At 40.1% G+C, this 14,985-nt stretch overlaps 1 protein-coding gene across 1 annotated transcript in view; it reads left to right on the forward strand.

The window, feature by feature from the left end:
* Nucleotides 1-14,985, forward strand: part of MYO7A (myosin VIIA) — a 1,588,820-nt gene that overhangs the window by 1,320,624 nt on the left and 253,211 nt on the right. The window contains exon 41 of the mRNA XM_044073349.1: nucleotides 312-417. Within this exon, the coding sequence (XP_043929284.1) occupies nucleotides 312-417 (106 nt within the window). The remainder of the gene's footprint in view (nucleotides 1-311; nucleotides 418-14,985) is intronic.

The following is a 14,985-nucleotide window of genomic DNA, read 5'->3' on the forward strand; positions in this document are numbered from 1 at the left end:
GTCGGAGCAAACATCACATCTGTAGTGCTCTTTCCTGGCATGAAACCATACTGCTGATCACTAATCATCACCTCCCTTCTTAACCTAGCTTCTACTACTCTTTCCCATAATTTCATGCTGTGACTGATCAATTTTATCCCTCTGTTGTTACTACAGCTCTGCACATCACCCTTTATGTATTCAGAATATTGTAGTATTTATTGTATAAAAATACTTGCAAGTTTAATAACATTTTTTTAATGTTTAAAGTGTTTTGCCTTTTTCTCATGGGGAATGCAAGTCACTAAATCTGTATATTTTATTTGCCTTAGAAACGGATCCAGAAAGTACCCTCCTCATCTTGTCGAAGTAGAAGCGATTCAGCACAAAACAACACAAATATTCCATAAAGTGTACTTCCCAGATGACACAGATGAGGTAAGTATTCTTTAATAAATTCTTGTTCATTTTATGTCAGAAGCAGAGAAATAATAATAAATTCATGTGGGCAACATATATGGACACATAAAGACTTGGAAGTGAAAAGTGACATAAAAACAACTTAACACCATGCCATTGCCTTAATTCTCCTATCTCTCTGATTTACACCAAGAGGTGGTTGATCATATTAATTTGGTTGGGGGTTACATGAAATGTTCCCAAAAAAACAAATCTCAAAACAGCTGGCTATCTAAGAACATCAGGAGTAACCATTGAGCAGGTTGTTATTAACAATAAATTTGTTACTATTTGATACAGTATATACTTTTATTGTTACTATTTGATACAGTACATACTTTTGTTGTTACTATTTGATACAGTATATACTTTTATTTTTACTATTTGATATAGTATATACTTTTAGGATTCATGTACATCCCCTTGTGTCCTGTCCCCTAGAATGGGCATTTTTAGTGTTCTGCATCTTCTTTCAATGTATTAATTTTTGTCTTCCAGTTTGAGTGGTGAGTACGTCTGCATGTGTATGTCTATGTTTGTTTGTGTGTGCATGCTTGTGTGTATGTGTGTGTATATATGTCTGTGTATGCGTGTGTTTATGTCTGTGTGTGTGTGTGTGTGTGTGTGTGTGTGTGTGTGTGTGTGTGTGTGTGTGTGTGTGTGTGTGTGTGTGTGTGTGTGTGTGTGTGTGTGTGTGTGTGTGTGTGTGTGTGTGTGTGTGTGTGTGTGTGTGTGTGTCAGTAGGGATAGACATGCAGTATACGTGTACTGTTACTCAAAGGAGCCTTTGATTTTTTTCTGATAGTCATACATACTGATAGGCTTTCTAATTCCTGTTAAGATGGAAAATGCTTCACAATGTAGAAATTAAGTTACATCCTGATAGGCTTCACTCTTTTACTAAATGTACTTTTACACAAACTGTTATTTTTTAGTGTAGAGAACAGCACTTATGTAGAAAGATGGACTTAAGATAAACGCTGTGCTTCTGCGTGAGAAAATGACCAAATTATTGCTGAGAGAATGTCTTCAGGCTAACAGTTGCAATGTGAATTGATTGTAAAGTGACTGTACTGCACTGCCTGTGTACCAAGTATCTAGTATAATTACATGTCAGATTGTAACTGGTATAGTACAATTACTGGGTATGGGCCCACAGACTGTGCTGTAACTAATGGTAGGCAGAAGTTAATCAAGGCTCAAAAAGACAACTTTTGCACCAAATGACTTCTATTAAGGCTATGAACCCATTTTATTTAACAACCACAGTGACATTCATGAAATAGTTTCCTAAAATAATGCTTCTTTATAGGTTCATAGGTTCATAGGTTCATACTAGGCTATCTGCCCTAGGGCATTTATAAGCCTAGCCAGAGTGTGTTTGGCTTTTGCCACCCATTTTAAATTTATTTTGCTATGCCCTTTTTCGAGGTTAGTATACTGTGCCTCTGTCTAACAGTGACACAGAAGTGATACCCGGGGTAAACCTACAATCTCCCATCCACTCATCAAGATTCCTCTTGAAGAGAATCAATGAGGGACTCTGCCTAACCTAGACTGGGATTTTATTCCAGAGTGAAGGGAGCCTCTGGGTTATGAATCTGTCCCTCCAGCATGTCCTATTTATTTCAGTGCTGAGGTTCAAGTCTCTCGAGCGTGGCTCGATGGGATTTGGATTTTCTGAGGTGCAGCATGTCCATTAATTCCGGGTTGGACATGGCTTTATCGTCAGGCACAGATCGCCTCTGAACAGGCGGTATGCCACTGAGTAGAGCTGGAGTTTCTTTAACCGGGCAGCATATGGCATCTGTTTGAGCCCTTTGATCCTCTTGGTGAGGTACTTTTGGGGTCTTTCCAGTTGCTGCAGGTGTCTGGTAAGGTACATTCCAAAAGTGGCATTGTACTCAATTATGGGCCTGATGAGGGATGAGTAAAGAGGCATGATGGCGTCCCCTGATCTAGATGTGAATCCCTTCATGATTAGGTGGGCTATATAAAATGTTTTTCTAACCACTTTGGCCACGTGGTTGTCAAATGAGAGATTGCTATCAACTTGGGTCCCCAGGTCCCTAATTACTTCTTCTGTACTTAATGGATTACCACCTATGTGGTAATTTGTGGGCACTTTGTTTTTGCCAAAGGGGATGACTATACACTTTTTGGCATTTAGCTTGAGGCCATGGCTCTGGCACCAGTAGTCTGTTTCTATGAGGCCCTTTTGGAGGATGCTTGTGTTGGCTGGAGAGTCGATTATGGCGCCCAGTTTGCAGTCATCTGCGAACTTGGTCAGCCACAGTCCTTCCATGTTGGCCTGTACCTCCGAGAAATATATACCGAACAAGAGAGGTCCCAGGACTGAGCCTTGTGGGACACCACTTGTAACTGGTTTGGAGTCTGACCTGGCTCCAGCAATTCTAACCATGTGGGTTCTGTCCTTGAGCCATTTTGCAATCCATCTAGTGACATACGGGTTTATATTTAAGCTGGTGAGCTTATCTATAATGCCTGAGTGGGGTATTGAATCAAAGGCTTTTGCGAGGTCCAGGTAGGCTGTGTGGACCACCTTCCCCTCGTCAATGGCCTTGGTGACTGTTTCAAAGAAATCAACCAGGTTTAAGAGGCAGGATCTGCCCTTAACAAAGCCGAACTGGGTAGTATCCAGTGTTTGTAGGTCCCCAATATCTTTATTTATAAGGTCCATGATGATCCTTTCCATGGCTTTGCAGACCAAGCTAGTCAGGCTTATGGGGCGATAGTTTCCAGGATCCGTTGAGGCACCACCTTTATGGAGAGGGACCACTGTTGCCACTCTTTGGGTACATATCCTGTAGTAAGGCTGAGATTGAACAGTAGTTTTATGTTTGGGTTTAGCTCTTCTTGGAGTTCATGTAGGGCAGCCGGGACACCGTCTGGTCCCACTGATGCTGTGTTTTTTGCTTTGGAGAGGGCGGCTCTTACCTGAGCATCTGAGATGTCAGGGGGGCAGCACTCTGCTGGGATAGATATTTGCCCTTTTGGTGGGGGGGGGGAGTTTGCGCTGAACCTGTCAGCTAGGATGTTGGCAATGTCTGTGGGTTCGGTGTATTTTTTGTCATTTTGGACTAATTCTGAGCATATCTGGGAATTACCACCCAGGTTCCTAACATAACTAAAGAAAGCCTTGTGATTATCCTTAGTGTCCTGTGCAATTTTTCTCTCGAAGCTGGCCTTAGACAATTTTATGTGTGCCCGTAGTTTTTTGCTAATACTGATCAGTGATGCCTTCCCTTTTTGGGATTTTGCTCTATCATTTAGTAGCTTCCTCCTTCTATTGTATAGTTTGTTTATGGCTGGGGTCCACCAGACAGGACGTCTGCCTTTGGAGGATTGGGTCTTGGTTTTATTTGGGATCGCATGATCCATGCATTCCTGAAGGTGATCATAGAATGCATTTATAAAGGATTCTGCGGTCTGGGCCGTATTTTCCACAGGCCCGGGGGCTTTGAAGGATTCCACCTCAGTTTTGAGGAGTGTGAAATTTGCTTTAGAGAAGATTTTCACTGTGGTTTTCTGGGCAGGGGGTGGGATCGGGATGTGAATATCCAGTGAGATTAGTTTATGGTCTGATCTTACCAGTGAGGGATACACTTCTGGTCTGGAGCATAGAGTCCCCATGTTGGTGATGATCAGGTCCAGTATGTTTTCCCCTCTTGTGGGAGTGGTAACAAGTTGTTCCATAGCATTTGAGTTTATAAATTCTAGGAACCTTTGGGCTAGGGTGTTGGAGCTAGAGTAATGCTCCCAGTCTATGTTTGGGTAGTTGAAGTTGCCCAATATAATGGTGTTTGGAGAGACCTTCATATTTTCCAGTGTTCTCACGAAGGCCGAGTGGGGTTCCTGGGTTTGGGAGGGTGGTCTGTAGCAGGCTATAAACTGGAAGGCAGTTTTACCCACTGTTAGTTGCACATGGATAGTCTCTGATGCTTTGTGCTTTGCCACCAACCTGGAGGTGTGGGTATCTTTGATGAATATCGATACTCCCCCTCCTTTTGTGGTTCGGTCCAAGTTTTGGGGCCGAAAAGCATGGTATGAGGAATAACCTGGTAGTGCTGGGGTGCTCTTGGGAGCTCTGAACCAGGTTTCTGTTACTGCACAGATATCGATGTTCTCCATGCTAAGGAGAGTTTCGAGTGCGTGCATCTTGAGGTTTAGACTTCTGGCGTTGAGTAGCATTACTCTTAGTTTCTTATCCCTTGTGATACCTATGGAGGTGGGTTTGTCTTTTGAGCCTTGCCTAAAAAAGGCACTATGGGGGTAGCAAGAGCCTTTGCCAATATCCGAAAGCCCAGGGGTGACAGGAGCAAGCCGTCCCTAGGGAAGCATCGTGGCTTGTCGAGCATATCATCCCAAGCTGACAGGCATTGGATCCCCTTTGAATGACACCAGTACTTAAGCCAATTGTTGAAATTGATCATCTTGTCTTCATATTGTGGCATCATTCTTGGTGAGGGTAAGATGCTACTCAAGGTCAGGGTCATACCGGCCTGGGCTACATGCTCAGAGAGCTCCTTTATGTCTCTTTTCATGTAGTCCAGGGAGGTATGTCTCAGGTCATTCACACCAGCATGGACAATGACTAAGTCATATTTGTACTTGCCTTAGAGTGACCTGAGTGCTTGTGTTATGTGGCGGATCCTAGCGCCCGACAGGCTGCTCACCGTGACCCTCTCCTTGTTCAGCCTGGTGAGCGGGACGTCAGTGTGCCTGACGATAGAGTCACCTATTACGGGTGTATCAGGTGTGTTGTTTAGTCTTAAGGGCTGTGACTGTTCGGCACACTGGCTTTGTGAGATATGTGTTGCACGTGTTTTGTTTTGGGGTAGCGGCTGCTTGGGTGTCTGCTTTGGAGGTCTCTGCTGCTTCGGCAGATCTTTATTTAGAGCCTCCGAGTATGTTTTTGTGTGATTATGTGTTTGGTTTGCTGCCGTGGTAGGTCTATGTGAGACTGGAATTGTAGTGAGTGTGGTTTCCTTCTCCTCCTGACTGGCTATGCCAGTACTGAGTTGAGAGAGCTTAGCCTCCAGTTTGGCTATATGGTTGCATCTCTCACATGTGTTGGAATTTGTTGGGAGGAGGAGAGGGTTGTCTGTGTACATGAGGCAGTTGTAACATTGCCTTAAGATTCCCAGATTCACCAGCTGGACTGGAGAGAAGATTGACAACTCACCTTTGGACATGCTAGAATAATATTGGGAATTCCTTAATAATTGAAAACCAGGGCCAGTGGGGAGTGAGGGTGTAGTGCTTTTAATTTTTAGTGCTGACTTATATAATTGCTTTAGTGAGCAAGTGCCAGGTAACTTAAGTGCAATGTGTTACAGGTAACTTAAATGCAAAAATGACAAACAGTAACTTTCTTTCAAGTGAAACAAGGAAATAAGTACAGTAAGCAATGCAGATATCACTAGTAATCCACAGAAGAGCTGAGAAGCTGCGTATTAGGTGGAATTAGCGTTCCAGGGAAATAACAAGCAAACAAACATCAAGCATATAAACAAAGCTAGATTCAGCAGGCCTGGATCTAGTCTATGCTACAGCAAACAAGGTGTACCAATTTCAGTAAGATACAGTTCAAATATTCAGGCACTATAAACCTTTAACCAGAAATTCCCAGCTCAGAAGGGCAGAGTCCAGCCTCTTCTCCCACAAGAGTGCAGACCACAAACCTTCTTAATGTGAAATAACTGGCCTGAAGCCCAAGTGCTTAAACCAGAACTAATACACTTTAAGAATAACAGACACTGGGCTCTCAATCAGCAGTTCCCAATTTAGAAGGATGAAAGCTACCTGTCCTGCCACCACAGTGCATGCCACAAACCTTCCTAATGTATAACAACTGGTCTGAAGCCCAAGTGCTTAATCCAAAAGACTTAGAATGATAGCTACACTTTAATCAAGTTACTACCAAGCAGTAATAAGTACAATTGAATACTTTAGAGAATGCCTGGATTAGTGCTCAAGTTGCACAAACAAAGCTAGATCCAGCAGGCCCGAATCCAGTCTATGCCACAGCAAACAAGGCGCACCAACTTCAGTAAGAAGCAGTTCAGATATGCATGCACTATAAGCCTTTAACCAGAAATTCCCAGCTCAGAAGGGCAGAGTTCAGCCTCTCCTCCCACAAGAGTGCAGACCACGAACCCTCTTAATGTAAAATAACTGGCCTGAAAGCCCAAGTGCTTAAACCAGAATTAATACACTTTTAGAATAACAGACACTGAGACCTCAATCAGCAGTTCCCAACCTAGAAGGATGTAAGCTACCTGTTCTGCCAATACAGTGCAGACCACAAACCCTCTCAGTGCAAAACAACTGGTCCGAAACCCAAGTGTTTAAACCAAAAGGCTTAGAATGAGTTACACCAAGCAGTAATAAATACAATTGAGTACTTTTAAGATGATGCAAAAGTAAAAAAGTAGGTAGAAACACAAGTACAGTAAAAGCAGATGAAATTTTTTTTTTTTTTTTTTTTCTGAATAAGTGCTGAGATCAAAGAAACAGATTTGAGTGCTGAAACTAGAAAACTGGCTAGTTATAAGAAAAAAAACTAAGCTAGAAGGCTTCCCTCCAGCACAGAAGGGCTTGGGGGCTCAGAAGCCTACAAATAGTCTATACCACTTAACAGGAAAGGCAGGAAACAAGCTTAATTTTTTTTTTTTCTGTTTCCCAGATGCTCTCTTTGTACACAGTAGGATTGCCTGAAATCAGAATATGATCTCACTGCACTCAGTTGAGTGAGCACATCTTTAGGATATAAAATACGAATTTTGTTGGATGTAGTTGAGTAGTTGATTCATATCCTACTGACAGCAAACTGGATGAGATAAGCTCATTGTAAAACAAACCTGTTGAAGTTTTGGGTAATATCAGCTATTTGGTGCATCCCTCCCCTGCACTTCTCTCACTCCATTTACTTATACAAACTCCAAACTTTTAGAACTGGAAGAAAAGGAAACAATGTTAAAAATGGCCCTCAAAAGTATAACCTCACTGTGCTGTTATACAGTGCAAAACCAGCAAGTTACATTTCATCAAAAAGTACTACCACACCCTAATTTTAAGCCATTAAAAGGAAGAACCTTCATAATGAACTGAAACAGAAAAGGAAGCTAAAGCCAGAAGTTTCCTGATGTCTAGCTGAACCCATATCCCTTTTCTGTGCCTCTTAATGAATCATCAGACCTTCTTAATAGCTGTCCCTGTATCATGACCCCATTTGAGGCCAATATGGCACAGCCTTCTTGCATGTCCATTCCACTTGACATCCAGTTCAGGTGAGAAGGGGGAACCTCCACATGTTATATCAAAGGTACTTGAGGGTATTCCTCAAATTCTCTTAATGGAAAAAGTCAATGGCTCCCTTATTGCAGTTTGCCAGGGGATGGAGCCACTGTGTTTTGTAAAAGTGGACATCCCTGTCAAAAAGAAACAGAAATCTAAATGTACTCCTTCCACTCAACAGCCTGCAAATGACCCACAGAAGAAATGGCATGATTTTTCACATGGACTTTTCAAAGTTACGGTGCTCTTAACCTTCCCCAGTTCTTTTTTTTTTTGCTTCTTCTTATTCTTCTTCTCTTAAGATGCATAGCGATTCCTCCTTTGAGAATAATGACTCTGAATCCAAAGTTGATTTTTTGGTATATTCTTCCCAGATTCCCAAAAAATCTGCTGGACAAGTGGAACAGGATCCAAAATGAATAAAGCAAAATTCTTTAGCGAAAAAATAACTTTAATATCGCTTTCGTACCCAAAGAGACTTCATCAGAACCAACACCAATTACAAATAACAAACCAACCAAATCCCCTATTAAATACAACCTGACACACCTTAAATCAATTACTTAATAAACTAAGTTACCTAACCAATCATAGGTTCATAGATTCATAGGTTCATACTAGGCTATCTGCCCTAGGGCATTTATAAGCCTAGCCAGAGTGTGTATGGCTTTCGCCACCCATTTTAAATTAATTTTGCTATGCCCTTTTTCGAGGTTAGTATACTGTGCCTCTGTCTAACAGTGACACAGAAGTGATACCCAGGGTAAACCTACGATCTCCCATCCACTCATCAAGATTCCTCTTGAAGAGAGTCAATGAGGGACTCTGCCTAACCTGGACTGGGATTTTATTCCAGAGTGAAGGGAGCCTCTGGGTTATGAATCTGTCCTTCCAGCATGTCCTATTTATTTCAGTGCTGAGGTTTAAGTCCCTCAAGCATGTAGCTCGATGGGATTTGGATTTTCTGAGGTGCAGCATGTCCATTAATTCCGGGTTGGACATGGCTTTATACGTCAGGCACAGATCGCTTCTGAGCAGGCGGTATGCCACTGAGTAGAACTGGAGTTTCTTTAACCGGGCAGCATACGGCATCTGTTTGAGACCCTTGATCCTCTTGGTGAGGTACTTTTGGGGTCTTTCCAGTTGCTGCAGGTGTCTGGTAAGGTACATCCCAAAAGGGGCATTGTACTCAATTATGGGCCTGATGAGGGATGAGTAAAGAGGCACGATGACCTCCCCTGATCTAGATGTGAATCCCTTCATGATTAGGTGGGCTATATAAAATGTTTTTCTAACCACTTTGGCCACGTGGTTGTCAAATGAGAGATTGCTATCAACCTGGGTCCCCAGGTCCCTAATTACTTCTTCTGTACTTAATGGATTACCACCTATGTGGTAATTTGTGGGCACTTTGATTTTGCCAAAGGGGATGACTATACACTTTTTGGCATTTAGCTTGAGGCCATGGCTCTGGCACCATTTGTCTGTTTCTATGAGGCCCTTTTGGAGGATGCTTGTGTCGGCTGGAGAGTCTATTATGGTGCCCAGTTTGCAGTCATCTGCGAACTTGGTCAGCCACAGTCCTTCCATGTTGGCCTGTACCTCCGAGAAATATATACCGAACAAGAGAGGTCCCAAGACTGAGCCTTGTGGGACGCCACTTGTAACTGGTTTGGAGTCTGACATGGCTCCAGCTATTCTGACCATGTGGGTTCTGTCCTTGAGCCAGTTTGCAACCCATCTAGTGACATAGGGGTTTATATTTAAGCTGGTGAGCTTATCTATAATGCCCGAGTGGGGTATTGTATCGAAGGCTTTTGCGAGGTCCAGGTAGGCTGTGTGGACCACCTTCCCCTTGTCAATGGCCTTGGTGACTGTTTCAAATAGTGCTGGTACAGGCCAACATGGAAGGACTGTGGCTGACCAAGTTCGCAGATGACTGCAAACTGGGCGCCATAATAGACTCTCCAGCTGACACAAATCAAATAGTCTTCTTCCATTTACACAACCATAAAAAATACTTTTACTACATATGACAAATGTAAAAACGTAAAAAAAAATATAAAAATTAAAAACAAAAAACAATAATATACCTTAAAAACATATTTGTTAAAAACTGTTGATGTTAACAAACATCATTATTACTAGTATTCTTGCAAACATTTAACCTCCTATATTTCAGAAACACTTTATATTAATTGAATCATTCATTCCTGGGAGTTTATCTGCCCCCAGCTTTAACTGCCACATAGTCTCCTTTTGTTCAACCCGGTCTTTATAACAACCTCCCCTGATGTTCTTGGGTACTTGTTCTAAGATGGAAAATAAGAAGTTTTTATATTCAGGATACTTTAAAGTAGGGCTATATAAAGCATTATTACTATTGTTAGTCCTAATGGCATAAAGATGTTCCTTAATCCTTTGATATAAACATCTAGTGGACATCACTACATAAAACTCCCTACAGAATGAACAAACCGCTACATAAATTATCCCTAGTGTCTTACAATTGTATACCCCATTTACGGGTAAAGTTCTATTAACATGGGGTAACTCAATGAAAGGGCCTCCAAGATGTACCTGCAAGCAACGCAAAAACCACATTTGTATATCCCTTTAGCCTTCCCACTATACCTCAACACACTCTACATGTCTTTCGAATGCCACTCGACTGCGGGGAGGACATGCAGACTCCACACAGAAGGCGCTCCAGCCGAGAATCAAACGGTAGAACCTCTTGCTGTGAGGCGACAACGCTACCATTGCACCACCGCAGCTAAAATCATGCTCTAAACTAAATGCCCTAAATTTACTTAAAAAATCCCACAAATCGTTAATTTAAAATTCCATTTGTTGAGCCACTGTATTCATTAAAAAGTCAAGAACTAAGAATATCCCTTCAGTGACAAACTGGGGGGAGGAAACAACAGGTCAAAAAGGGGGGATGGAAAGATCCCTATGGATCTTTGGGAGGACAAAAAGGACCCCCAACATAAGATGCTCCACCATCATAAAATTATACATTTCAAAGGAAATATAACCATCCATTAATAGTTCATATAATTGGGTCATATATTCTTGTAACAAGCATGCACCACAGTTGCATTCACAGGTAAATATTCAGTCTTATTTTCCAACACCCTTTCCATAGACACAACATAGTTATCTTGTTCCATTATAACCAACTCCCCTCCCTTATCAGCCTTCATAAACCTTAAATGAGTTAAATGCTTAAGTTCTTCCATAGCAATTCGCTGACCTGTAGAAAGATTTTAAAATTATTTACTAGGCCTACAACTTGCCACTGTGAATATCTTCTTCACAGCTGCTTTCAAAAACTTTCAAAGTATTAATAAGTGTAGGATAATAGGTACTAGGTTTGCAAAAAGTCCATTTTTTAAGAGAAACATCAGAAAACACATAAGAAAGATTTAGTTTATGACAAAACATTTTAAGATCCAATAATGTCCCACTCAAGTCCATTCTTTTGGAAGGAATAAAATTCAGTCCCAATAACAAAACAGAAACCTGCCCATTGGTAAATCTATATTTTGACAAATTATACAGTTTACCAGAAAGTCCCAGAAAAACTCTGTTATGATCCATGCTCATTACTTCCTCTTCGTTCTCACCAAACTTTTTCATACAACAGTCTTGCCGTCCTTTTAAATATCTATAATATATCTATCTATATATATATATATATATATATATATATATATATATATATCCAGGGCTTATATACTTAATGGTACTATGTTTCTAAATCCGAATTTATACTTTTATCAAAGATTTGTAGATGACTGTTTTTTAATTTTGAATAGGTCTGTATCTGAATTATCTGATTATCTGTCATACTTGAATAGTACCACTACTTTTTTAAAATTTAAGATGGAATTTTCTAATAGTTTGATTAGTTTTTTAGATGTTAATGTAGAATACCAGGATGGTATATTAAACACCAGCGTACATAAGAAAGAGGTTAGTGCTGGAAGGTATTTATATGGTTCCAGTATGCATGCCCCCCATGTTTTTAAAGGTGTGGTTACGGCACAATTGGGTAGAATAAGTAGATTAAATACTGATGATATATGTTTTTTAAATCAACTAAATGACACATATGGAGAGTTTATGGATAGTGGTTATGTATCCGATCTTTTGATGCATGTTAAAAATAAAGTAGTAAATAATAGGCATACTATGTTTAAACCTATTTTATTATCTACTGATGAGTATATAGATATTAACAACTGTGCTCAGCAAGATGATGGGAATGTAAGATATGTTACATCATATAATTTAATGTCACACTTAGTTAAAAGAGTTATAAATAAATATTGGATGGTGTTAACGGCATCTGAGAAAATCAAAGTAGTTTTAGGTGACAGGCCACAGTTTGCATATAAAAATATGAAAACATTAAAAAGTATGCTATGTTTTAAAGATTTTTGGGAAGATACACAAGGCCCTAATAAAACTGATGAGAGGTACTTTTTGCTGCAGAAACTGTAGTTGTTGTAGTGATATATATAATGATACTAACAACATATATATGAGCAATATATTTGTGCATCCAGCAATAAATAAAACATTTACATTTAATATTCCAGCTACTTGTACAACTAACTATGTGGTTTATCTTGCAACATGTGTAGCTTGTCCTTCTTTCTATGTAGGAAAAACGACCAGAAAATTAAAAGAACGTATAATCGAACATAAATCAGAGATATGAAGGGCATGTGAGAACAATGCTCTATATAAACATATTAATGCACATGGAACAAATCATAGGTTTAAATTTAGGGTAATCGATAGAATTTATATATCAAGTAGAGGTGGTGACATAGGGAATCTTTTAGAAATTAGAGAGTATGAATGGATCATTAGACTATCGGCTGATAGTCTTCCTGGTCTGAACTATGCTATTTCTTTAAAACCCATTTTAATTAGACTACAACGCACAAAGTTGAAATAATAAAATCCAAGATATGTTTTATTTTTATATGATATATATATATTTCGCACAGGTCTAGATATATATTGCTTATAGCACATATTTAAATTATGTATTATTTAGAGTATTAATTCTAAATGTTTTAATGTCTATATATTTTTATTAATTTTCTTGATCATATGACTTTTGGGCTGCAAGTCATGTGATAGTACTGGGTTCTTATTTAAGTCATTGTTTGTGATTTAACCTGTATTAAGCATTGAGGAAGGGTGTATAACCTGAAAGCTTTGCGTGTTATATAAAGGTTTTTTCTTCTCAACTGTGTGAGTTAAATTATACGGTTTACCAGAAAGTCCCAGAAAAACTCTGTTATGATCCATGCTCATTACTTCCTCTTCGTTCTCACCGAACTTTTTCGTACAACAGTCTTGCCGTCCTCTTTCTGGTTCTGGCCGTTCATTGAACAAACACTTAAAGGGGAATCATCTCCTCCATTTGTAATTATTTCCTCTGCAGAAATCATGGCAGCCCTTCTAACTCCTTCTCCATGTTCTTCGGAAGAATGGACAATGTTAGGTAGAACACCATCCCCACCATTAGACGTACTTGACGTCTGGACAGTGTTTAAGTCATCTCGGTCTCTCCTAGTCGAAGACTGATTAGCTAAATGGTTACCATGGTAACCAACACCACCCCTGTATGAATTAAAGGGCCTCTGCATGGTTTTAACCTCTGTAAAATGGGAATAAGCACTGTTGGATCCATATGCTGCTACAGCTCATTGTAACTTTTTATTTTTTCTTTGTACTGAAGTTTTTTCAAAATCCTCTATATTAGCCAACATCCCTGAATACTCTTTATTCAAAGCAGATAATTTAAATAGCAGTCTCTGAAGGGAATCTTCTAACTTGAGGACTTCCTCACGCACCTCAACAATCCGCTGTTTGTTTTGACCAATCCGCTGTTTGTTTTGACCAATCAATAGTTGCAAAACGTCCAGCCCAGCTTTGGTGAAAAATGAGGTTACCTCCCCAAAAAACTGTTCAGAAGGTAAAACCCCATTTGGACACTTGAAAAACCATAAGCCCTTAGGCACTACTTTCAAGTGAATACATTTTTCAAAATACTTGGTTTCCACCACCAGGGCCCTATATTTTCTCAGGCATTTCTCCAAACTAGCCAAAAGTAATTTATATTCTTTTTCTACCTCTGTAGTTCTCATAAGGCCTTCAAAAATCTAAAATTGTCCTCAGTATTATCAAATGGGTCATATTCACAGTCTAAAACTGCTCGGATGTCATTAAAGCAGTTATTGATGGTAGAATGAAAATTAGTGCCCGTTCTATTACCAGTCACAGTAGTTTCACAAATGTCTTCCTCCGAACTAACAGAGGATGAATTAAATCTAGATTGTCTCACTTGTTTTGGCTGTTTCACCCTCATAAGAGCATCCAGGATTTTTTGCACGTCATTCATGGAACGAATTAAAGTAGCCAGTAATTCACCATCTCTCCAACTCAGTGTAGAGTGAACAGATACCTCCCTCTCCGAGTTCACACAGACAACACCATAATTATTTGGTATATAAACTCACATATGGGCACAAATTCCTATTGTCTCTGCAGACTAGCCATAACTGCTTGAGACATTGCTATGCAATAAAATCTTTATATACAGGCAGTTTAAATTTCATTGGAGAGAAATACATTGGCAGACTTCTTGAGAAGATACAGAGCTGACGTTCATAAATGGATATAAAACAGAGAGGTTTTCATGCAATCTGTCTGTCCCTGGGATACTCTTCATATAGCTCTCCTTGCCTCCACTCAGAGCAGACAACTAAGGTTGTTCTCTTCCAGTGTACTATGCCCAGAGATATGAAAGACAAATTCCATGTCTTTCGCATGGCAGGGGAAATTCCTTTCTGCCTTTCCTCCCCTCCCTCTAATTCCAAAAGTCCTTCTCAAAATCAAAAACATCAAGCCAAAATCTTGTTGGTGATTCCCTTTTGGTCCAGATAGCACTAATTCCTCCTGCTCTTTCATCTGATTCAGGGCAATCATCCCAACTTAAAGGGGTTGGGAGGGTGGCCTAATGGTTAAGGTGTTAGCCTTACAAACACAAGGTACAGGGTTTGAGTCTCACAGGTGATAACTGGCTAGGCTTATAATGGCTCGCAAGGGCAGTTAGCCTAGTACTAACCTATGAACCCCACAGAATGAGTTTGTTCACACAGCACAAAGGCTTCCTAATTCATCCAAATCTCTGAACCC

This window comes from Protopterus annectens, chromosome 5.part1 (genome assembly GCF_019279795.1).
Source record: "Protopterus annectens isolate FY-2018-M chromosome 5.part1, PAN1.0, whole genome shotgun sequence".
NCBI classification, from domain to species: Eukaryota; Metazoa; Chordata; order Ceratodontiformes; family Protopteridae; genus Protopterus; species Protopterus annectens.